Below are 25,078 nucleotides of genomic sequence, written 5' to 3'. Positions count from 1 at the left end.
CCACATTTCCAGGGCTTTTAAATCCCTCCAGGAATGGTGACCTCACCACTTTCTTGGGCAGCCCTTTCCAGGGCTTGACAACCCTTTCCATGAACAAATGGTCCCTAATGTCCAACCTAAACCTCCTGAGGCTGTTCCCTCTTGTCCTATCACTTTTTCCTTGGAAGCAGATACTGCTCACCACCACCACCTAACTACAACCTCATTTTGGGGATTTGTAGAGAGCAAGGAGGTATCCCAGAGCCTCCTTTTCTCCAGGCTAAATAACTCGAGTTACCTCAGCCACTGCTCAAAACACTTGTGTTCCAGACCCTTCACCAGCTTCATTGCCCTTCTTTGGATGTGCTCCAACATCTCAATGTCCTTCTTGTACTGAGAAGTTTAGTGGTAGACTTGGCTGTGTCGGCTTAACTGCTGGACTTAAAGATCTTTTCCTACCTAAACAAATGATTATGTGATTATGTGATTCTACCTTACTGAAGATAATAAATCTAGCTCCCCTGCACAAAGAAGACTAACTCTTCAGCACCAGATCTTGCATCTAGCATCTCACGAGGGCAACCTCTGCGAACCTCTCGGGGCAGGACACAGCCCTGGAGTCCCCTTCTCTGGTGCTTCCCAGTCCCCGCCCCACGGGAGGCGGGACGGTGCCGGGACGGGACGGGCTGGCGCCGAGGCGCGGCGGAACGGAGCGGAGCGGGGCCGGTGGTGGGGCCGGGGCCGGTGGCGGCGGCGATGGTCGGCGGGCGATGGTCGTTGCTCTCAGCGTTGCTGGTGGCTCTACGCCCGCCCCATGGAGCGGCCGGTGAGTCCTGGGGGTGTCTCGGGCCGGAGAAGCCTCGGGGTGTCCCGGGCTGGGGGGTGGCCGGGACGGTCTCGGGATGGCGGGACTGCCCGGGTGCCGGTGGCGGGGATGGGGTGTTTATTCGTTTTCCTTGCAGATCCTGCTTCGGTTCACTGCCGGGGAGCGAGGTGTTGCACGGTAGCCCAGTAGCCTCGCACCCCGCTCCTGCTCACTGGACACGCAGAATAAACCGAAGATGAAATCCTGGGTGGGGAATGACTTCACTGAGGGTTTCTGGCAGCAGAACATGTCCACTAGCCCTAGAGAAAGAGGGTTTTGATGTCCTGGGACACAGCTCTGCCTCTGTAGCGTCTCCCAGCACTTTGTTGATGGGAGCAAGGTGGGGGTTGGTCTCTTCTCCCAAGAAACAAGTGATAGGATAAGAGGAAACGGCTTCAAGTTGCACTAGGAAAGGTTTAGGTTGGACATTAGGAACAGTTTCTTCCCCAAAAGAGTTGTCAAGCCCTTGAATAGGCTGCCCGGGGAAGTGGCAGAGTCCTCATCCCTGGAGAGGTTGCAAAGATTCATAGAGTGCTGAGGGACATGGTTTAGTGGACTTGGCACTGCTGGGTTAAGGGTTGGACGTGGTGATCTCAAAGGTCTTCTTCAGCCTAAATGATTCAGTGATATGCCTATGCTTGCTGGGGACAACATGACAAGCAGGGACCTTTTAAAAGCAGGTCTGGGATTTATCTTGCCAGCATGCAAATGCTGGGAAAAATCAGTGGGAAACAGTGGTTTGTGTCACAGGCTCTGTGGTGCTGTCACTCTGCTGGTTTGTCAGCTCCATGTGCTTAGTGACCCACAAACAGAGGCAAAGAAGCAAAAGTTTTTGGATTTAAAGTGTGCTGTCGTGAGACCTGCCTGCGGTTTGTTTGTGGGCTGTGAGCTGCTGGGGTATTGTGACCCATTCTCAGTGGGTTCTCAGCGTGTCAATGGGATTTAGCAGGGAAGGCAGGAATGTGTTTGCTTTGGGCAGGGTGGAGTTAAGTGTTGACTCTGTCACAGCAGGAGTTTGCAGTGAGGAGAACTCATGGTGAATTTCATAAGGAATTCTGGACAGATTTATGCTGTTTGAACCCCAGGAGTCTCTTTGGAAGACAGGTGTGATCCTAGGAAAAATTTACTTCTCACAGCTTCCAGGGGATAAAAAGGTGGGAAACCCCATAGGCAAGGGTGTCTGAACTCCTCCTGCCCTGCCTGGGTGCAAAGATACGCTCAACAAGTGCCTGAGCAAAAAAAAACTTGTCAGCAGGTGAATTCCTTCCAGTAACGGGAAACACAGGGATGTATGGAGCTTTTGGCAGACCTGGGTGTTTTCTCATCCCTTCCTTTAGTTTTGGTCTGGTCCCAGGTGTTTCAAGAGAGCAGCACTGTGCTTGCAAGTGGATTTATTTTCACACCAACTTTTCCATCTTGCCAAGCTGTGGTAAGCAAAGGGAGCTGCTCCAGCGTGGCAGGAACGCAGGGGGCTTTCACCTCCTTGGCTCTGCCATGGGCTTTTAGAACCAGCCTAAACAAATTGCCCTGGGCATGCTTAAGAGATGTCCTACCACACAGGGCAAATAGCTTTTGAAAGTGCCATGAAAACATCCACATCCCAAACAGCTGGGGATGGAGAGGGGTACCCAAAGGTAGCGCTGTTATTACATGAGTCAGAGAGGAAAGTATTTAACTCCTGGGACAGCAAACATCTCTTTCCACTTAATCAGTACAGAAAATGAGGCTAATATCCTCTTTGCCTTCAAATTTGAAGCAGCCTGGAGGGAGCAGAAAGCATCACAGAGGGAGGATCCTAAAGGCAAGGACCATCGATCGGCATGAATCCGGGTTGTCCCGGCCAGAGGTCCCTGCTGGGGTAGCTATTTGCTCAAGCAGAGCTGGAAAGCTGCGAAAAGAAGTTTAAGACCAGCTGGATGGGGTTGAATCGTGCTGGGTAGCGAGTGGGTCCAGCCTGGGTGAGTTCTGGGAAGAGCAGGAAGAGGATTTGGGGTCGCTGGCTTGTTTGCCGTTGGCAGACCTTTGTGGAGCTGCCTGGCTGCTAGGGAGCTGCTAACCCGGCCCGCAAGGAAATAGCAGTCGGCTGCGCTTTGCAGCAGTCACGTGGCTTTTGTTTGTGTTAGGCTGGTAAAGCTTAGGAAGCAGGTTGGAAAAGCTCAGGCTCTGGGGCTTTTGTTTGTTTGTTTTCTGAAAGGAAAACCAATTGTTTTGTGTGAGAGCCAAGGAGAGACTTGAGCTTTCATTTGCACCGAGCAGAACTTAAAAGCCCATCTCAAGTAGAAGTAGCATTTCTCGAGGGTTAAAAATAGTGAGCAATATAGCAAAGGACTACATCCAGCCTCAAAATTAGGTTGTGTTTCTTGGCTCTCTGGAAAGCACACTAGGCTCAGCCCCCATTACTCATAATAGTAATGACAGCTTTAAAAACTTGTTTGATGTTTGAGGACTAAGCCGTGCCGCAGAACAAATTCAGCTGAGCACCAGTTAAATACAAAAGTTGTGCTTTCTACCAGTGGTATGGTATTAGCTTTTAAATTGTGAATAGGGGTGCTGCTTTTTTCCTTTCTTTCTTTCTTGCACACCCACACCCCCCCCCCTTTTTTTTTTTTATTGAAAGAGGAAAATTAATTAAATTGAAATTCCTGTCTGGCACAATGCCTTTGCTTGGTGAAAGCAGCAAGGGAGATTCACTGCTTCGCTTGGGATTTCTCTATGTCTCTGAAAGTATCAGGAAGCTTGGAAAGCTAGTAGAAGCATCTGTTTGTGAGATAGTCCCTAGATCTCCCTTCAAACACACACAGTTTTGTTCAGGGGAAGTTGCTTTGTATGGAGCTGCGCTTCGTCCTCTTCATGGCTGGGGTGGGAAGTGCTGGGAAGGAGGGGGAACACGCCATTACATTTGTAGATGAGGCACAAAGCCTTCGGAAAGAGATGGTGAATAGCCTTCCTTAGGAAAAACGTGTGGGAAAAGACTAAACAGCAGTCAGCTCCTACACACTGTCTGAAATAATTTCTTCATCCAGCTGCAGCTGGTTTCCTGAGAAAAGCAGCTTGTTGGAGGCACTTGCCTTAGGAAAAGAGTTTGTGATTGATTTGCAGAGCATCTCTCTCTCTTTCAGAGCAGCTTACCCTGTCCTGAGAAGGGAGCAGCATCACCAGCAAAGAGCCTGATCTCAGAGAAATCCCCGCCAGGGATTTCTCTGCCCCAGATGAAAATGCTTGGGATGAGGCCCTGAAAGGGGTTTATTGGAGTAAAGTCCCAAATTCCTCCTGCACAGGGATCCTTTTATATTGCAGTCCCGGGGGTGTGATGCAGCAGAAATAGCTCCTGCTGAAAGAGAAGTAGCCAAGCACTTTCTTTAGCCAAAGCTGCTCCCGTTTGTTTTAAAAAGGCTTTTTTTGGAGGTGCTGCTTGTACATTGTCAGTCTTGGGATGGCCCCCAGCTCCATGCTTCCTCCTCAGGGCTGTAATAAGATCTCAGAAAGTTGAAATTTTTGGAGCATCTGTCAGTGAACTGTCCTTATTAATGGAAGTGATGGGGCTTTGCAGGGTTTTGAAGGGGGATGCTTGCTGCCTGGTGGTAACAAAACTGAGGTTGTGTCTTGCAGACAATGCTGACCGAAATCAAGGTCTCAGGATGAACTTTTTGGCAGAGTCCCACCACCCTGAGCAACGCGTGGCCAGCCTTGGTTACTGGCCTCACCAGAGCACAGAGCGGTCCTGGGAGGAGCCCTCAGCCAGTTCTCTGCGACAGATTAAGTTTAACCCCATGGTGCACCACATCGTGATTAATGAGCACAAGGATGTCACATTTAATTGCTCCATCAAAGTACCTCAGCTCCTGCTCAGGCCAGATGCCCCAGGCATTTCCTTATGGAAGGATGGGAAGGAGCTGCATGTGCTGGACCGCATCGCCACCAGCCATTTTGAGATCTCTGACGAGGAGGAAGTGGCAATGACCTCTACCTTCAGGTAACCTGGAGGGATGCCTTACACATGGGCTTCTCGGGAGCTTGCAGGGGCTTGAGACCGAGACTAGGGTGAGAAGCCACTCTCTAGTCCCCAAAGCCTGGCTTTGGAAGACCAACATCTGCTTGGTGTGTGCTGTGGGGTGGCAGCTTTGCTCTGTCCTCCTGCGGGAGCTGTGTGTGTGCCCAGTCTTGCTGCCACAGCCCTGACATGGTCTTTGTTCTCTTTGTCAAGCATCCTTGCTGCCCAGCGCTCAGATAATGGCTCCTACACCTGCAAACTCAACATCTCTGGCATGGAGGTTGTGTCGGATCCTATCCTGGTGCAGCTGGAAGGTGAGCTGAAAGAGGGTCAGGGTGGACATGCAGGAGATGTAGAGCATTGTGCCCTGGCTGAGTGACAAGCTCCAGGACCTGGGAGCTGTCCTTCAGAAATTAGGAATCCTGTATGGGAAGGGGCTTGTTGCTGGTGCTGGGCATAGTGACTGGCAGGACAGTTTGGGGTTGTTGATAGGGTTATGTTGCCAAGTTCTCTGAACCTCCTTCTCTGCCTGTGTCCATGAAGGGCTCCCACACTTCATTCGTCAGCCTGAGAAGCTGAATGTCACCAAGAACAGTCCCTTCAACCTCACATGTCAAGCTGTGGGCCCGCCAGAGCCTGTGGAGATCTACTGGTTTCGCAACAACATCCGACTCAATGAGAAGCCCCACATCTCCCCATCAGTACTGACTGTGCCAGGTGAGCCCAGCAGCATCCTTGCCGTGGCCAGCTGGAACACCTCTGTGTGGCTGCTGGGGAGAGAAAGAGGCAGGACAGTCAAACTGCACTTTCTTAAGCAAGGAGCAGATTTTACCTCTAGCCTGTGGCCGTGCCAGCAAGCACCCTGCTGCTCTTACAGGCTGCTTTACTGATGGTCCTCTCTTAGAGTCCTTGGGCTGGCCCCTGTAGTGTGTCTCCATAGTGGGGCACAGGGAGAAGAGTCCTTCATTTAACATAAAACCCATCATGGTTTTGCTGCAGAGCCAAAAGAGAGGAGGGATTTCTTAATTTGCTCAGCTAATTAGCAACCAGACTATAACTGGCTCGTCTTGGCATCCAAAGGCAGTGAAAGCCGGAAGAAGTGAGTCATTGCTCTTGGATGTACTTGCGTCCGGCTGGCACATGCTAGGTCGGGGCATTCGAACAGTCACCCTCCTGTCCCAAGCACCCTGTAACACTGGAAAACAGTGCTGCTGGTGAGAGCTAAAGCTTGGTGTGACTAGCACACCATGACAAGCCTTTCACTGTGCTGCAGGCAATGTGCCCAGGAGGGACAGCCCTGCACCTCCAGTAAGTTTTTTTGCATGAGATAAAAATCTGAGTGCTGTTGCTGCCTGGGTCATTTCAGACAGACTTGAGGAAGAGTGACTGGAAATCTGCCTGGTAAAAACGGACCTGAGAATGTTGGTTCACAGCAGCTAAATAAGAGCCAGCGTGTGCTCATGTGGCCAAGAAGGCAAACACCATCCTGGCCTGTATCAGGAATACTGTGACCAGCAGGCCTAGGGAATTGATCATCCCTCTCTATTGGGCACTGATGGTACCATACCTCAAATACTGGGTTCAGTTTTGGGCCCCTCACTCCAAGAAAGACACTGAGGTGCTGGAGTGCGTCCAGAGCTGGACCTGGTCAATGAAACTGATGAAGGATCTAGTGCATGGGTCTTGTGAGGAGCTGATGAGGAAACCGGGGTTGTTTAGCCTGGAGAAAAGGAGGCTCAGGGGAGGCCTTCTCACTCTCTACAGCTGCCTCAATGAAGTTTGGAGCAAGGTGGAGGTTGGTCTGTTCTCCCAAGCAGCAAGTGACAAGACGAAATAGCTTCAGGTTGTGCCAGGTGTGATTTATGTTGGGCATTAGAACTATAGAATGGTAGAGGTTGGAGGGAACCTCTGGAGATCATCTGATCCAATACCTCTGCTAATGCAGGAGCAGTTTGTTCATGGAAAAGGTTGCCAAGCCCTGGAACAGGCTGCCCAGGTAAGTGGTGGAGTCTCCATCCCTGGAGGGATTGAAATGATGTGGTGCCTAGGAATATAGTTTAGTGGTGGACTTGGCAGTGCTGGGTTACTAGTTGGACTCAATGAGCTTAGGGTTTATTTACAGTATAAATGATTCTATGATTCTGTGGTTCTATGCTAACACCCCAGGGAAAACAAGCAGCTGTTTCTACTTGGGTATTTCCAGTGGCTCCCAAAAGCAGTCCTTTTGGGAGATTTGAGCAATCTTCAAAAAGCATTAAGTCATCTGATCCCAGCAGTGGTGGTGGGCTCTTCTGCTTTCTGACTTTCCCTTTTTGAAGGCAAAATACATGCCTACTCAGGAGGTTGTGCAATGTTGTCATAGAACTGTGGAGACCTGCTTGCTATGCCACATCTCACACTGAGGGTGCACTCATGCTCGCAGCATGGCAGAGGTCATCCTTGGGCAGTCAGCACAGAAATACCATGAAGGCAAGAGACTGAATGTGAAATAAAAGGTCTTTTGTTTTCTGGTGAAAAACAAAGCAACAAAAGGAAGACACAAAGGTTTTCTGAGAGCAGCAGGTAGAGACTTGCTGTGATCTGGGCACTATGGGCAGATCCAGTGAACAGGCTTTTGTCTTCCCCCCCAAAGGTCTCAATGAAACAGCGTTGTTCAGCTGCGAAGCTCACAACAGCAAAGGGCTGACTGCATCCAACCCAGGGCAGGTCAACGTGAAAGGTAAGCAGCAGTGTGATAGTTTTTTTGCCTGTTGGCTTCTGTCCAAGCAGAAGCTGTCCTAGTCTCCACAATTCCAAGCACTCATTCTACACAAGCTGAAGGAGATGGTTTTAAGATTCCCATACTTCTTGTATTGAACCTACATTTAAAATCAAGCAGGATGCACGTAGCAGCACAGTCCTTCAGCGTGGTTCTGTCATCCCAGAATTGCTGCTGTGGGAGGAAGCACCACAGAGCGCGTCAGAAAGCAGAACTCTCAGCCCCACGGCAGGTTTCGGAAGGGCTGTATCACTCTTTTCCTTCCTTCACAACCAGGGCAGTGCTCACAGTTTTTGGTAGGAAATGGTGGAAATTCCTGGCATTCCTAATGGGAGCCATTCCTTCAATGCAATGAGGGTGTTCCCCAAAATATGTCATTGCCTCTAAACAGCCCAGAGAGCTCACAAATAGAGAACATGGTCAAAATTGTCCTGGAAGGAATGATTTTCTGCTGCCCTGTCCAGTGGTCTGAAATACCCAGAGCAGACTGACGGCTGTGGCTGTAGTCAGGGCAGTACCTGGGGTTCACACACCGTTGGTCTGTACTCCAGGAACTTCAAGGAGGAAGCCCGATGTGCTGTCATTGTGCTTAGAACTCCAGCTGACTGCTCTTGGCTTTTGCCTTCAGGAATACCTTCTGCACCTGCAAGCCTGCATGTCCTCAACCAAACAGCCAATGGTATTGGGATATCCTGGGTGCCAGGCTTTGATGCATTCTCTGCCTTGAACAGCTGCAATGTCCAGGTAAGCATCTGCAACCCACCTTGCCCCTGCACCCCTTCTCAGACAAATGCTCCAAGGCAGGCAGAAATAGGTGTTGGTTGACATGAACTACACAGATTTGACCAGGGTATTGGTTTGGGCAAGTTGAGTTGGACTGTCCCAGCGGCTCTGAAAGGGTAAGATGGCATGCTGTCCCACCAGTGCTCTGTGGTCCAGGCCGCTGGAGAATTTGGGGGAGGATGATGTTGAGGTTGACCAAGTTGAGCAGCAAGCAGTGCCAAGAGCTTGAGTATCACCAGAACACCACTGGCATGGAAGGAGGCTTGAAAGGAGAAGATAAGAGACTGCCTTGCTGGGGTCTGCTAACAAAATGTGGTTGTACTCTGCCTGCTGTGAGGGGGGATAGACAGGGTCCCACATATAGAGACAGGCATAGGGAGCATGAAGCTGTCTTTTGTCCCAGGAGTGGGGTGGTGAGTAGGGGCAGAAACAAGGGGTGATAGGAACAGGTGAGCCTGTTTTTTGGCCTGAAAGAGCCCATCTCTTGGGCCTGTGCACATGAAGTGTCCGGAGAGAGTTGTGAGAATCTCTTCCCTCAGGCAAGACAGGTTGTAATGACTCTTGAGGAGTCTTGAAGACTCTTCAAGATTCATCTCATGAAGAGATGGCCAGAATTGCTCCAAGTAGCAATCTGGGAGACTTTGAAAGACTTGAGTGGCTGCAGGCACATGCTTGTCCCTAGTTTTACCTCCTGGTCAAATGCTTCTCAGTTAAGCAATCTTCTCACTGAGCTTTGGAGGCGGAGGTTTCTCTCAGCTCTGCACTCCTTGTAAGTACTGTGAAGGAGCTCAAGAATTGCCTGTCTCCTGGACAAGTCAGAAAATGCTACCTGCTTGAGTACAGCCCTGCAAGTAGTAGCTGCCTCTTCTCTCTGACTTTGCTGGGTTTCACAGTTCAAGGTCATTGCTTGCTTTCTCATGGGTATGTTTCTTACACTGGCTAATGTATACTCTGGCTGAGATGACACGTGGAAAGCGGCAATGTTTGAAGCCAGGTAAAAGTGAAAGGAGTTACAGGGAGGAAAGGTACCAGAGCTAATATTAGCATTGCATCCACTGCTGCATTCCAGCTGGAGCTCAGGAAATGGGGTGGAGAGGCAAAGAATTTCCTATGACTTAACATTCACGGTCTGTCATTAGGAAATAGCCTTTCGAGTTGGAAAACAAAACACGTCTGGCAAAAACACAGCAGTGACTAAGCCTTTTTACTCCTGTCCCCTTTGATAATCCCCTCGCTTGGGTAGAGTGGTCCATGAACTGACTCATTTCTGAGTGCTCTGGTGCTTAAAAAGGAAGCTGTTGCTGTCACACCTGCCAAGTTCAAGCTGTTTTAAGTTTGCAAAATGCCTCATTAAAAAAACACCACCACCACAACACATTAATTTGATGGATTTATTCCAGAAAGCAGGTTGAGGATCAAGATAGTGCAGCCAGGCTCAATGCTCAGGAGAGCAGCCAGCCCCACTGGTGCTTTTAGAAAAGGCTTTCACATTGATCTGATTGCTGCTCACTTCCCTCAACACTTGTAGTGATGGCTTAGGGACCGTTTCAGCTCTACAGGGCTGAAGGTTATTCTCTTTCATTGTTGCTGGGGATGCTGAAACTGTTCTTTGCACCCAGAGGGTATGGTTGTTTTTCAAGCAGAAGGGCAGCTCTCCTCCTCCCCAAAATCATATCTGGAAGCTTTTGAGAGGATTCTATGACTTCATGCTTGTGGATCACACTGAAACATGTCCTGTGGATTGTCTTCCAAGTAAACTGTCTTGTGCTGGTATCTCTTGCTCTGCCTTCTTTCCTCCAACCATCTCAGCACAGACCTCTCTTACGGTGCTTCCCACCAAATGAGATATTTTCTAGAGAGCTCTGAGGGAGGGCATCTACATGAGCACTCAACAGCCAGCCCGTTTCTCTTTGTGTAAAAGGCATGACTTGTTTTTAGTGTGCTAAATTCATTTGTGCTGCTGAATGTAACGATAGGGTCTGACGAGGTCTGTGATTGGTCCCACTAGACCTGATGGCGATAAGTCCTGTGGTCTACTGATGTGTGGCACGAAAAAGTACTTTCTTTTGTTTGTGACTCACTGCCTGGTAATTTTAGTGGGTGCTCCTTTTGCTCATGCCAAAAGAAAGAGCAAATCATTCCTCTCTCCTCCCTTCTGCCGTGGTGCACACATTTCTGACATGTCCCCACCAGAAGTCTTCCATCTCCATGTGTGTTGGAGCCCTCATGCTGGTCTCCACAAATGGTCTGCAGTCAGCTTTGTACGGCAGAGATAAGCCAGCATACAGGAACAAGGCCCTGCCAGTTTTTGAATGTGAGGCACAGGACTCTGGATCCTGTTTACAGATGTAAAATTCCTTGCCATGCATCTCACCCTGCAGGTTGCTGCTGACTAATTCCTGTTTGTGAACTGCTTTTTCAATTAAGGTCAAGGAAGCCGTTCCACGAAGCAATGTCTCACTTCTCTTCAGCACCTTGGTGCCTCCCCATGTGTATTACATCCAGCAGCTGGAGCCCATGGCAGATTACAAAATCCGTGTTTCCTGTGGGAATGAAGTTGGCTGGTCGGCATTTAGCCCCTGGATACCTGCCAGCACCACTGAGGAAGGTAGGAAATGAGACTGAGAAGGGTTTACCTGCCCTGGTCATGCACCTTTGCTTTGTGCAGGACTCTCTGGGTTAGATGCTGGTCCAGAGTTGTAGTTGCTCATGGAGTGAGACACGTCAACTCCATTGATCTGCGTGAAGAAATTTACCCATGGGCCTGCTGAAAATATTAAAGGCTGTAGGAAGTACTATGTGCTTTCTGGCTGAACTACAGCTCCTTTTCCATCAGCCCACCTTGTCCCTGCATCCTTACCTGGCCCTCTTCACCTCCTTTCTCTTTGATTCCTACAGCTCCCACCACCCCACCACTGAACGTCACGGTGTCATTCAATGAATCCATTGCTTCCCTGGAGGTGCACTGGGTGAAGCCACCCCTGGGGAGGATACACGGGGAACTGCTGGGCTATCACATCTGGTACAAGTGGCAGAACTCCAAGGGGTTGGTAAGTTACTGGGCAAATGGGGAAGAATTGCTAAGGGCTAAAAAAATTCCCGGCAGACATCAAGCAGGGATGTCCAGTTTGGTCTTGGTGCTTCCATGTATTCTTTCTGAGCTTATTTCATAGAATCATAGAATTGGCTTGAGTTGGAAGGCACCTTAAAGATCATATGGTTCCAACTCCATGCCATGGGCAGGAACACCTCCTGCTACATGAGGTTGCTCAAAGCCTGGTCTGGGGATGAGGCATCCACAGCTTCTCTAGGCAGTCCCTTCCAGTGTCTCATCATCCCTACAGTAAAGAACTTCTTCCTAATGTCCAATCTAAACCTACCCTGCTCTAGTTTAAACCAATGCTCCTTGTCCTATTACCACAGGCACTTACAAAAAAAAGTCTCTTTGCAGCTTTCCTGTAGGCCCCCTTAGTAATAGAAGGTTACTATAAGGTCTTCCTGGAGCCTTCTCTTATCCATGCTGAACAGAACCAACTCCCTCAGCTTATCCTTGTAGGAGAGATGCTCCAGCCCTCTGATGACCTTTGTGGCCTTCCTCTGAACTCCCTCCATGAAATCCATGTCCTTTGTGTGTAGGGGGCTGCAGAGCTGGATGCAGTGCTCCAGGTGGTATCTCACAAGAGCAAAGTAGGTAAACAGAATCATCTCCCTTAACCTGCTAGCCATGTATCTTTTGATGCAGCCCAGGATACAGTTGGCTTTTTGGGCTGCCAGTGCACATTGTTTGCTCTTGTTTAGCTTTTTATCCACCAGCACCCCCTTGTCCTTCTCTGTACGGTTGCTCTCAATCCACTCATCACCCAGCCTGTATTTGTGCTTGAGATTGTCCTGACCCAGGTGCAGGACTTTGCACTTAGCCTTTGTTGAACTTCACGAGGTTGGCATGTGCCCACCTTTCCAGCCTGTGAGGGTGCCTCTGGATGGCATCTCTTCCCTCCAGCGTGTCTGCTGCACACAGCTTGGTGTCATTGGCAAACCTGCTGAGGGTGCACTCAATGCTGCTGTCCATGGCACCGACAACAGCACTGGTCCCAGTACTGATCCCTGAGGGACTCAGCTCATCATGGATCTCCATTTGGACATTAAGACATTGAGACATTTGTCTGCTGTCTTGTGCTTTCACCTGGGCTTCTTTAACATGAGTGGTCTCCATTTTGTCAGTTCATGTAACTCATAATAATGCCCTAAGTTACTAATATTAGGAAGGAGCAGTTCCAAGACAAGATGGCTCCTATTCTCTAAACTAGAAGTGAGATCTTCTTCTCAGATGTTGTTCTCAAATTTGGTGTGGTCTTCAGAGTGGCAGTCAAGGTCTGGCAGCATCTTTTAACACTTTTCAGCCACAGAATCAGTCATAAGGTTCAGGAGAAGCTGTTCCCTGTGTTTTGAGTTGTTCCTTCCTCAAATGAGATTTATTCTGTGCATTAACTCATCTACAAATACATGGCACAGAGTTTCATAGCCCAGGGAACATTTTGGGGTCATATGAAGTCACCTTGCTTGCCTTTCCCAGGATTTGGGAAGCAGCCTTCACGGATTTTCTAGGACAAGGTTGACCTGACTGCCTGAGGGTAGTCCTGGGTCATCTTATCCTGTCCAGGCTGTGCCAGTGGTCAAGGAGCCTTTGGATAGTCGTGCTGATGTATCTAGCAGTCGCCTCCGTGCTGTGGTTTGGTCTTCCTCTGTGCCGGGCTGAAAGCAAAGAGGTAGTGACAGCCTGAACCCGACATGGAAAAAGTGACTCACGCTCTGTATTTTCGTAGGATGCTGCATTTTCTGTTCTCTTTTTGTGCCTCTGAAAAAAAATAATGTACAGATCCAGACCAAGTGAACTCAGGGAAAGAGTGTTTTGGTCTTGTGACTGGCATGGACAAAAAATGCTGACATGTTTGTCATTTCTCAAGCATAAATCAAAACCAGGACTTGCCCTCTAAGCTCTGGGAGACTTTCTTGCTGTTGTTGTTTTTTAGAACTTTACCCAGTTGAATGCTTATGGGGTGAAATTTCTGCTTGGGTTCCTGGTCAATAATTGTTCTCATTAATGCTGGCTTTCAGGAGGATCGAAAACCCACGTAGGGGGTTCAGGAAGGAGGTGGCTGTGCAAGGGATATTTGCTCTTTGCAGAGAAGGAAACAGTTGTGTTTGTTGCTGATTAGTTTTGTCACCCTTTAGGTTTTGTGGAAGGCAGAAACGTGAGTCAGAGCAGAGGGCAGGGGCCAGCACAGCTTTTCATAAGGGCTATCACAGAACTGAGAAGCATGAGAATGGCTTGAGCCTGTGCTGCCACCTTTTTCCAGAGCACCTGGCTCTCCCACACACCCCTAAAGGTCTCCTGAGCTTATGAATGGGCAGTCTGAAGCAGAAAAGAACATCCTTGCTGTAGAGTGAAGCTCTAATTTCTCAGAAATAGTCTCTTGAGTTTTGTCCCTGAACAGTCTAAGTATTAAATACTCCAAAATAAGCACTGATTTAACAACCCCAGCACAATAAAGGTGGGGGCATTCTGTATTTCTGTGTCAGCAAGGCCACCTTCAGGCCTCTTCTCCACAACTAGCTCAAAACGGTTAAAAAAACGTTTAAAAAGCTGTTTTGTTTTATTCTTAAACCAGCAGTTCTTGTTTGAGCTAAGGCTGCCAGAGCTAGGACGTGAAGAAATTCCTCAACTACCACAATACTCATAAAAAACATTAACTTTGGCAGTGCTGTCCTGCCAGAAGGGCTGTCTGCTCTGCAAGCACGCTCATACTCTCCATGCTCTCTTTGATATCAGCTGGGCTCTGTCCTCAAATGACACATCAGAGCTGTCTGTGATATGAAAGAATCCTGGTGTTAAGGAAAAGATCTTGTGTGTGTTTCCAATGAAGGATGTTGTGAATGTGAGATGGGAGGACAGCAGGATTGTGGAAGCAGAGGCAGCAGCAGGTATCAGCTCACTCTGATGGCACAGACATGCTGGGGTGCATTTCATACCCACTTCTGTGGTGTTTTGATGACTGTGAACTAAAAATGTTTCTCTCCAAGCAGCTTAAATTTCCTCCTTGCCCATCAATCCCTGTCATCTCCTGCTTTTGCTCATCCATGTTGTGTCCAGCCAGGGACATGATCGGGGCTGTGCTGGCTGCTGCAGCCTAGGAGATGTTTGGGACACTGTTGGGCAGCTGTATAACAGCTGGAGATCAGTGGAGCTCAGCAACAGGCACTTCCTCAACTGAAGAAGACCAGGAAACAGAGGGAATTTGCAGGAAAAGACTCACTTGTGTTTTTACCAAGGAAAAAGATCTGTGCCACAGAGCATGCTACCTCTTGCAGTGTTACCAGCTAAGAAAACACACCCTTGAAACTGGCAATATTATTAGCTTGACACAAAACCACAGTCAGAAAATATTTGCCCTAAGATCTACTTTCTATGGCTGGGCACTGGAACAATCAAACTGGGATCACTGTGGCTGGAAGTGGTCAGAGATGCTCTGAGGAGGAGCACTGGTACCAAGCGTCAAGGCTTGGCAAGTGCTGAGGCTCGTGGGGCAGCCTGTCACGAGTCATGGACATCCCTGGCAGACAGCAAAGATGGATACAAGATTCTGCTGGCTAAGCTGACCACAATGAAGGCTGGGGGACAAAATCCATGCCACTACTGGTGCATAAAATGCAATCCCTTCCTTGGGAGGTTGCTTTTCTGCCTTGTTTCTGGCTCAGGCTGCTGGTCCTGCTGCTGTTGATGGGCAGTGACAGTAGCACAAGGTTTGAAGGGGAAACACCACTCAGCCCCTTTCCAGATCCCATCTGGATCTTGCAGGCAGGTCTATTATTCTCCATAAATAGCTTGGTGCTGCAGTTCCTCTGGGCTTGTGAAAGCAAAGCTACACAGACATTTGGCAAGGGGACAGTTGAGTAAATCTCTGGGTTTCCCTCCTGCTGTCTCCCCCAGCCCAGACTTCTCGCCTTCATCTCTCCAGCAGAACGTCTCCACTGAAGCCCAGCAGAACACCAGCTTTGCAATCCTGCCTGTGGTGGCCACCAATGCCACCTGCTCCATCCGTGTGGCTGCTATCACCAAAGGTGGAATGGGACCTTTCAGCAGCCCAGTGGAGATCTTCATCCCTGGCCATGGTAAGGAGATGCTCATCCCTGCCTGTGCAGTGTGGGTGTAGGGGAGGATGATGGAGATGCACACAGATCATGCCTTCCTTACCCAGTCGAGACCATTTTGCATCCCTCCATCCTCCTTCAGAGGAGGCTGACAGCCAAGAATCTAGGACCTTCAGCAAGCTTTGTTAGCCAGGAGAGACTCAATCTCCATGTGTAGCCTTGGTCCTCATGTCCTCTTTTCCTGTGTAACCCCTTGGGCTTTGCTGGGTTTTGTTTCATCCCATGGGAGATTGTTCCCCAGCCCCTGGGTGCTGCAGGCTGACTCCTTCCCCAGCTCCATTAATGGGATATTTTCTTAGGATTAATAACCTCAACCCGCTCTTCAGCTCCAGCCTCGGGGAATGCAGACTCCTTTACCATAGCGCTGGGCTTCATCTGTGGGACGATTGCGGTGGGGCTGATCCTCTGCTTGTCTGTGGTCATCCAGAAACGGTGCATGGAAACAAAATACGGGTAAGGTGAAGGGAAGGCAGCTGGCAAGGGTGTCCTGAGCTGGGCAGCTCACAGGGCAAGCAGGATGATTGGCCCACAGCCCATGCTGGACTTGGGGACAAGGTTTCAGTCTCTGATACTGACATTGGTGCCACAAATGGCACTTTGTTTTGCCTGTGGTGAGGGATTAAGAGTGTTTTTACTGCAGCAATGGTACTTCCCCCCTTTCTTAGCCCAGCAGTTCACCTTTCACTTACTATTCTGATTTTTAAAGGGAAGTAAACTTGTGCAACTTGGTATGGGAGAGTGGCATTTTGACAGAGGTGAGAGAGCAGAGATGTATAATATCCTGTGTTCTGTGGCCTTGAGAAACCCCTCCTGCCTCATCACACGCCAGGTCTATCTTGGTCTACTGGCTGAGAGTGGCACTTGCCTCGCCAGACAGAGACTGCCTCTGGGCTGCATAAGTGGTGTTTTAATATGGACAAAGGGCTACTTTCTGCTGCAATAAGACAATGCTACTCATTCACCCTTGTGACTTGCTAAGTGGAATTTAACCTCCCTATGCTGCTGGCTTCATTAAACAATTGTGGTGCTAGCAGCTTTTCTTGTAAGTGCTGTCACTTGGGTGTCTGCTAGCAAACTGGAAACAGGGTATTAGGAAAATCTTTTCACAGAAGGCTTCCTAGCAAAGTGGTGGAGTCCCTGTCCCAGGAGGGATTTGAAAGGCATGTAAATGTGCTGAGGGACATGGTTTAGTGGTGACCTGGCAGTGCTGGGTTAATGGTTGGACTTGATGACTGTAAAGCCCTTTTCCAACCTAAATGATTCCATGATTCCCTTGGAAGAGAATCATTTCAGCAAGGAAGTTTATTGAGCTGCTGAAAGAATCCCACCTACTCTGATCTCCCATGGCTTCACTCCTATCCCAGTTTGAATATGGGTGGTTTGTAAGGATCCCTTTCCTAACTGGTGTAGCATTGTTGCTCTTTCTTTGTGATGCTCCCTTGGAGCATGTGCCATGGTTTTGTTCCCTGGAGCTGTACCCATGCACAGAGAGGCTACACAGCATCTCCCAGCAGCATGCCCATCACTGTTTTGGACCACTGGTGTGGAGCTCCTTTTGGTCTCTTTTTGGCTAAAGGCTCTGGATGGCTTCATGTGCTAACAGAGAGCGTTGACATGCTGAAGGTGTGCATCGGGCCAGAGAAGAGATTGCTTTAGTAGGTGACAGATCCAGGCACTATATTCCTTCTGGTACAGACTGCTCTCAGAGTAGGAAATGAGTATCCCATTCCCTGCCCCAAAACCCTCTGTGACTCAGTCCTTATTTATCAAGTGTCTGTTTTCCTCAGATGTTGTAAGCAATGGCACTGACCCAGTCAGAGGGAAATGAAAAAAATTAGGGCCAATGGGCATTACCTTCTTCTCTACCCATACTCTTGGGTGGATGCCCACCTGGAAGTGGCAGTTCCTTCATCAGGGGAGAAGCAGCTACACATAGCCCAAACAGGGCCTGTTTTTGTCCCACAAGGAATGCTTTCAACAGGAACGACTCGGAGCTGGCAGTGAACTACACGGCCAAGAAGTCCTACTGCCGGAGAGCCATGGAACTTAGCTGTAAGTGTGTTTTTTAATCCCTCTGTGAGGAGGCTGATGGGGATATCTCAGCAGCGATAAGTCTGCAGGATGGAGGTGACCTGAGCTCCTGTTCCCTTCTCCCACAGTGGGCAGCCTAGGTGTCAGCAGTGAGCTCCAGCAGAAGCTGCAGGATGTTGTTGTGGACAGAAATGCCCTCAGCCTGGGGAAGGTCTTGGGAGAGGGTGAGTGCTGGGGCTGGGGAGCTGAGGCTGGGGCAGGGGCTGTCACTGTTACTTGCGTCATCCCCCAGCCTCAGGCCCAGGAGATGTGACACAGATGATGAGTCAATATGACCAAGTGCCAGGACCCCTGAGTTAGAATCACAGAATGGTTTTGGTTGGAAAAGACCTTTAAGATCATTGAGTCCGACCCTTAACTCAACACTGCCAAGTCCACCACTAAACTGTGTCCTTCAGCACCACATGTATGCAGCTTTTCCATTCCTCTGGGGATGGGGACTCCCATCACTTGCTGGGACAGCCTGCTCCAGTGCTTGAAAACCCTCTCTGGGAAGAGATTTTTTTCCTAATGTCTGACTTAAACCTCCCCTGACACAACATGAGGCTGTTTCCTCTCATCATATCACTTGTTCCTTGGGAAAACAGACCAACCCACACCTCCCTTGAACCTCCCTTCAGGTAGTTGTGGAAAGGATATTGTAGCTACATGTCCTCCTTCTGCAACTGATGAGACACAAGCCTTCCCTGTAGTCTTTTGGGTGTGTGGTCTCTGTCTTAACATTTCAGATGTAGGACATAGTGGTGTCCTGAAAAGCTATGGATGAAGTGCTTCCTTCTTTCCCATGGTGCAGGGGAGTTTGGGTCAGTGATGGAGGGACGTCTCACCCAGCCTGAAGGCACCCCGCAGAAGGTGGCTGTGAAGACCATGAAGTGTAAGTCATCACCCTGGCCTTGCAAAACATGATGTTTTCTGTTCCAGTGGGTGCCAACATTCCTGCTACCTGTCCTGGTGCTCTCTCTGCATCCTGGCACCATTTTGTGGGTATGCTGGCCTCTGCTTCAGCTCCTGGTGCTGTATCAAACAGCCATGGATGGCAGAAACACTCCAGTGGTCCCTTTCGCCTGACCCACATAGAAGCTGTGCTATGAAGGGAGATGGCAGCAATGATGTGGGGTGTTTAAGCTCTTGGGGATTGAAATCTCTTTCTTCTTCTCTGCTTTCCAGTGGATAACTTTTCCCAAAGGGAGATAGAAGAGTTCCTCAGTGAAGCAGCATGCATGAAGGACTTTGACCATCCCAACGTTATTAAGCTCCTAGGTATGGGCTGTCACTCCCCACCCTCCAGCTTGGATTTGTGCTGAGGGAGTGCACAGGTCCCACAGAAGTCTGCAAGGGGACTGTGGTGCCTTTGTCCACAGGGCTGTGCAACCTGTCTGTGTTTTCCAGGTGTGTGCATTGAGCTGAGCTCCCAGCAGGTCCCCAAGCCCATGGTGATTCTGCCGTTCATGAAATATGGTGACCTGCACAGCTTTCTGCTTCGCTCACGGCTGGAGATGGCCCCCCAGGTAATGAGTGCAAGGAGCAGAGGGCCCTGTGTCTGTGAGGAGCAAGGTGGGACCATTTCTCTTGGGGACAAATCTGCTTTTGTTTTCTGAGAGCATGAGAGGAGTTGGTTGTAGTCCTGCTTCCTGCTTTGGTCAGGTGGCAGTAGTGGGATCCAGCTCCAAAAAAACCTGTGGGATTCTCTCCATCCTTTCTCTGGACTGGGCTATCTCACCTCCTCCTTGTACACCATCTTCTCCAGCCCCAGTGGTCTTCTACAGTCTCCTACATCTTTCCCCTACTGAGAAGCCCTGAATAGGATACAGCACCAAGACATGACTTCACCAGTGCCATATGAAAGGGAAGTTTCTCCTGAACTACTGGCTGCCCTCTTGCTTGTGCAGCCTGCTACAAGATTGACTTTCACTGGCACAGAGGTCTGCTGCTGAACCGTGACAAACTTGCTGTTCAGCAAGGTCCATGAACCATCGACGCACAGTGCTTGCTAAAGCTGGGTTATTGCTAAAAGAATTGTCCCCACATCTGCAGCTCCTGCTGGTTTGTGATTCAGTAAACCTTGCAGTCTGAGGGCACTAGCCCAACAAGGATGAGAGATGCCACAGTGGCTGCCATTGTGGCACTCCTTATGGATGTCGCCGATGGTGCTACATCCACACTAGAATGTCAGCCAGCAGCCCTAGGTGGGGAAGCCTTCCAGATCAAACGAAACATCCTTTCCAAAGAGCTTGCACTGCCTAACCTTCACCTTTCATTCCCAGTTTGTGCCCCTGCAGACGCTGGTGAAGTTCATGGTTGATATTGCCCTGGGGATGGAGTATCTGAGCAGTCGGCACTTTCTCCACAGGGATTTGGCAGCTAGAAACTGCATGTGAGTTTGTTTTCCTCTGCTTCATCCTGGGTAGATGGACATCAGTGGGAGCCCTGTGGTCTTACAGAGCAACGTGGCTTCCTCAGTCTTGAGAGACATGGGGAAAGAAGCCTCAGGCTTCTGCTTTAAAGCTGGGCATGTCAAACTTCCCTGTTGTGTCATTGCTGTTCCCCCTGACAGGTTGCGGGACGACATGACGGTGTGTGTAGCAGACTTTGGGTTGTCAAAGAAGATTTACAGTGGTGATTATTACCGTCAGGGCCGCATAGCCAAAATGCCAGTGAAGTGGATTGCCATCGAGTCCCTGGCTGACCGTGTTTACACTACCAAGAGTGATGTGGTAGGTCCACATGGCTGGGCAGGCAGGCAAGAGCTGAGAATCAGTCCATGGGTTGAGACATCCACTTTGCCAAACTTTCATAGAATCATAGAAATGATTGGGTTGGAAAAGACCTTTAAGATCATCAAGTCCAACCATTAACTCAGCACTGCCAGGTCACGACTAAACCATGTCCCTTAGCACCACATAGTCACATCTTTTCATGCCCTCTAGGGATGGGGACCCTACCACTGCCCTGAACAGGGTTTGACAACCTTTTGGGAGAAGAAACTGCTCCTAATGTCCAACCTAAATCTCCCCTGGCACAACTAAAGGCCATTTGCTCTTATACTATTGCTTGGTCCTTGGGAGAAGAGACTGACCCCCACCTCAATCCAGCCTCCTTCCAAGGAGTTGTAGAGAGCAAGAAAGTACCCAACACTGTGCCCTGGGGAGCACTACTTTTGACCAGCCACCGACTGGATTTAACTCCATTCACCATGACTATATGAGCTCGGCCATCCAGCCATTTTTACCCAGTGTATTGTGTACCCATCCAAGTCATGAGCAGCAGCTTGTTTTGGTTGTTCTTGTAGCCTGGAAGCACAAAGCCAGAGGAGCAGGAGGCTCTCAGTAACAGGACGTGCTGACCTTTTGCTGCCCGCCCAGCCTCCTGGAATAGGTTTATTGAGTGGGCCACTCGCCTCTTCTGTGGCATTGCTTATTATTTCCACTTTTGGGGAGGGCAGGACTGGAGTGACAACTCTCAGCATTGTGCAGGGTCCCAGCAGACACTGGGCAAATGACCTTTCCCCATGAAAAGAGTCATTCATTCCTCCTGGAAATGTCCTTTCAGCAGCTTTCCCTTTGTCTTCACAGTGGGCATTTGGCATTACCATGTGGGAGATAGCCACCCGAGGGATGACGCCCTATCCAGGGGTGCAGAACCATGAGATCTACGAATACCTCTTCCATGGGCAGCGCCTGAAAAAGCCTGAGGACTGCTTGGATGAGCTGTGAGTCTTGTAACCCTGTTTCTGCTCTCCATCTGCCCACAGATGACCCGTGTATCACTTGCCCTCGAATCATAGAATTGTTTGGTTGAAAAAGATCTTTAAGGTCATCGAGTCCAACCATTATCTAACTCTGTCAAGTTTGGTGCTAAACCATGTCCCTCTGCACAACATCTGTTCATCTTTTAAATGCCTCCAGGGATGCTGAGTGATTCAACCACCTCTCTGAGGAGCCTATCCTAGTCTTTGAGAACCCTTTCAGTGAAGAAGTTTCTTCTAATATCCAACCTAGACCTCACCTGTTGCAACTTGAGGCTATTTCATCTTCGTTCTATCACTTGTTACTTGGGAGAAGAGATTAACAGCCACCTTGCTCCAGCCTCCTTTCAGAGAATTGTAGAGAGTGAGAAGGTCTCCCCTGAGCCTCCTTTTCTCCAGATTAAACAAGCCCAGTTCCCTCAGCCATTCCTCACAAGACCTGTTCTCCAGACCCTTCACTACCTTTGTTGGCCTTCTCTGGACCCGCTTCAACACCTCAGTATCTTTCTTGGAGTGAGGGCCCAAAACTGAACCCAGTACTCAATGTGTGGCCTCATCAGTCCTGAGTAACTGCAGAGGGAGACGATTGAGGTGGTTTCTGGAAGGGTCTGCTCTCAGTTGCTGATGTCCTTTCCATCCAGTCCAACCCCCCTGCCAGGCAGGATCACCTGTATCAGATCACACAGGAATGGATCCAGGCAGATTTTTAATATCTCCAGAGAAGAAGACCCCACAACCACACTGGGCAGTCTGTTCCAGTGTTCTGTCACCCTCACAGTGAAAAAAAGTTTTCCTCATGTTTCCATGGAACTTCCTATGCCTCAGCTTCCACCCATTGCCCCTTGTCCGTCATTGGCCATCACCAAGAAGAGCCTGGCTCCATCCTCTTGGCACTTACACTTTACATATTTATAAACATTAATGAGGTCACCTCTTAGTCTCCTCCTCTTTTAGCTAAAGACCCCCAGCTCCCTCAGCATTTCCTCATAGGGAAGATGTTCCACTCCCCTAATAATTTTTGTGGCTCTGCACTGGACTCTTTCAAGCCATTCCCTGTCCTTCCTGAGCTGAGGGGCCCAGAACTGGACACAATATTCCTGATGTGGCCTCCCCAGGCAGAGTAGAGGGGGCGGAGAACCTCTCTCCACCTACTAACCACCCCCTTTCTAATATGCCCCACAATGGCATTGGCCTTCTTGGCCACAAGAGCAATGGCAAGGATTTAACCTTTTCTTCATTGTGTGGTTGACAGGCAGGGAGCTTACAGCAGAAATCCCTTCCAGTATACCGGGAGAAAGTGGCATACTGGCAGGGCTGGCACAAAGGATTGTGTGGGAAGTGCTGAGATCACTTCGCTGGTGCTGTGGGGGCAGGAACAGTGTCCTCTGCTGGTTGTGGTGGAGGAATCACACTTGCTTTTAAATATTTTTTACATTTTTTGTATAACAAGATAGTTTTGGCCAGAAGGTCTCTTCCCCGTAAAACTCCCTGTAGCTACTCAGAGCCCTTCAGTGCCTTAAGTCTGTGAACCTGAAAAGGGAAAATGTGGAAACCTCAAAACTTTGCATTTCTGAGCAGCTCAGCAAAGTTTTTTTCCTGAGTTTTATTCCTGAGTTTTCTTCCAGTGCCATCGCAGCTGAAGATATTTAACCTCTCCATTGCTAAGAGCTGCAAACACAAAATCAGTTAAACTAGGAAAACTGCTCAGAGTCACTGGTTTGCCTGTCCCTGAAGGATGTGGCAAAGAAACCTTCCATGGGATCCAGCCTCCTGGGAGCTGCTGGGAGTTTCCAGCATGCCCTGATATCCCAGCTGGGCACAAGCGCCTGTAAGAAGGACTTGGCATCCCAGGAACAGACATGCCGTGTTCCCAAGGAGCTGAACTTGGGTTACAGCAATCCCATGAAGGCTCCAGGCTTGAGGAAAGGTGGCTGGAAACTGCCTGATGGAGAAAGGCCTAGGGGTGCTGGTCGACAGCCAGCTGAATATGAGCCAGTAGTATGCCCAGGTGGCCAGGAAGACCAACAGCATCCTGGCCTGCATCAGAAATAATGTGACAAGCAGGACTAGGGAGGTGATTGTCTCCTGGAACTCAGCGCTGTGGCATCTGAACTCGGCATAATTGAGGCTACACTTCAAATGTTTGGTTCAGTTTTGGGTTTCACACTCCAAGAGGGACATTGAGGTGCTGCAGCACTCCAAAGAAGGACAATGAAGCTGATGAAAGGTCTAGACCACAAGTCTTGTGAGGAGTGGCTGAGGGAATTGTAGTTGTTTAGTCTGGAGAAAAGAAGGCTCAGAGAAGACTTTCTTGCTCTCTACAGTTCCCTGAAAGGAGGGTTGTACCAAGGTGGGGGCCAGTTTGTTCTGCTAAGGAACAAACAAGAGGAGATGAGCTCAGATTGGGCCAGGCAAGGTTTAGGTTGGACATGAGTAACAATTTCTTCCCTAAAAGGACTGTCATGCCCTGGAACAGGCTGCTCAGGGCAGTGATGGAGTCTTCATCCCTGGAGGGATTGAAAAAACATGTAGATGGCAGTGCTGAGGGACATGGATTAATAGTGACTTGGCAGTGTTGAGTTAATGGTTGGACTTGATGATCTTCAAGGTCTTTTCCAACTAAAATGATTCTATGATTCTAGCCTCCACAGTAACCATGCTCCTCTTCCAACTTCCAGGTACGAAATCATGTCTGCATGCTGGAGGGCTGACCCTGCCGCTCGACCGACATTCTCACAGCTAAAGGTCCATCTGGAGAAGCTGCTGGAAAACTTGGCCACCATCAGGAGATCTGGAGATATCATCTATGTCAACACCAGCCTGCCTGAAGAGAGCCCAGACTCTACCCAGGATTCAGGCTTCCCCCAAGCAGACTCTGATTTGGACCCTGGGGACATTGTTGAGCCCTGCTCCCCTGGAGCAGAGTCGGCGCTGGTGGCCGTGGATGTCCACCATAATGATCCATGGGGGACAAGGTATGTCCTGGAAGAGCAGCTCAGTAGCCCCACAGAGGAGGAGGCCTATGTCCCACTACTTCCAGCCACTGAGGAGGGCTCATCATGGACTCAGGCCAGCACCTTGCCGGCTGGCAGCTCACTTGCATCAGAGCTGCCATGCAGCAATAACATCATGGAGGACTCAGAAGTGCTGCTGTAAAGGGGGATGTAAAAAAGGACAAGAGAGGGTTTATTTTAATAAACAGTTGGGTTTATTTCTTCCTGGGTGGTTTTCATGGCAGAGCCTGTCCCTTCCCAGGAGCTCTTTCCTGGGCTTAAGTCTTGGCTGTTTGTAATTAAATGCTGTAACTTTGGGTGTCAGGAAGCCTGGGTATAACAGGAAGAATTCTTTCCCCAAAAGAGTTGTCAGAGCTTGGGGAACAGGCTGCCCAGAGAAGTGGTGGACTCCCCATGCCAGGAGGGGTTTAAAAGCCATGTAGATGTGGTGCTGAGGGATACGGTTTAGTGGTGGACTTGGCAGTGCTGGGTGAATGGTTGGACTCAATGATGTTCCAACCAAAACAAATTGGTGATTCTAACTACAAGGCTTTTAGTATTTGAGCTCCTCATGGCTCACAGGTAAGGGATGACCTGTCACCCTACCCTGGTCCTCCCAGGGATAACAGAACACAGCCAGAGTGGATGTTGCAAGCTGAGGGGG

The 25,078-nt window shown here is 49.5% G+C and overlaps 1 protein-coding gene across 1 annotated transcript; it reads left to right on the top strand.

The window, feature by feature from the left end:
• The first annotated feature begins 735 nt into the window (after positions 1 to 735).
• On the top strand, positions 736 to 24,680 carry MERTK (MER proto-oncogene, tyrosine kinase). Its single transcript, XM_054180015.1, has 19 exons — positions 736 to 805; positions 4,499 to 4,817; positions 5,049 to 5,149; positions 5,379 to 5,552; positions 7,468 to 7,554; positions 8,222 to 8,337; positions 10,804 to 10,984; positions 11,275 to 11,426; positions 15,393 to 15,546; positions 15,885 to 16,038; positions 17,552 to 17,637; positions 17,745 to 17,840; positions 18,470 to 18,550; positions 18,844 to 18,936; positions 19,066 to 19,184; positions 19,941 to 20,050; positions 20,231 to 20,390; positions 21,249 to 21,385; positions 24,100 to 24,680. The coding sequence occupies exons 1-19, from the start codon at positions 736 to 738 to the stop codon at positions 24,575 to 24,577; spliced, it is 2,868 nt and encodes a 955-aa protein (XP_054035990.1). The 3' UTR covers positions 24,578 to 24,680.
• Positions 24,681 to 25,078: the final 398 nt, after the last annotated feature.

Source organism: Dryobates pubescens, chromosome 3 (assembly GCF_014839835.1).
Source record: "Dryobates pubescens isolate bDryPub1 chromosome 3, bDryPub1.pri, whole genome shotgun sequence".
NCBI lineage: Eukaryota > Metazoa > Chordata > Aves > Piciformes > Picidae > Dryobates > Dryobates pubescens.
The sequence above is the reverse complement of the archived record's forward strand: the minus strand, read 5'-3'. Positions and strand labels throughout refer to the sequence as shown.

Bases quoted from the DNA above. Each gene is read 5' to 3' on its own strand.
- MERTK (XM_054180015.1), top strand. From the start codon at position 736: ATGGTCGGCGGGCGATGGTCGTTGCTCTCAGCGTTGCTGGTGGCTCTA. The intron at 806-4,498 runs GTGAGTCCTGGG...ACTTTTTGGCAG, and splicing joins CCCGCCCCATGGAGCGGCCG to AGTCCCACCACCCTGAGCAA. The intron at 11,427-15,392 runs GTAAGTTACTGG...TCATCTCTCCAG, and splicing joins GGCAGAACTCCAAGGGGTTG to CAGAACGTCTCCACTGAAGC.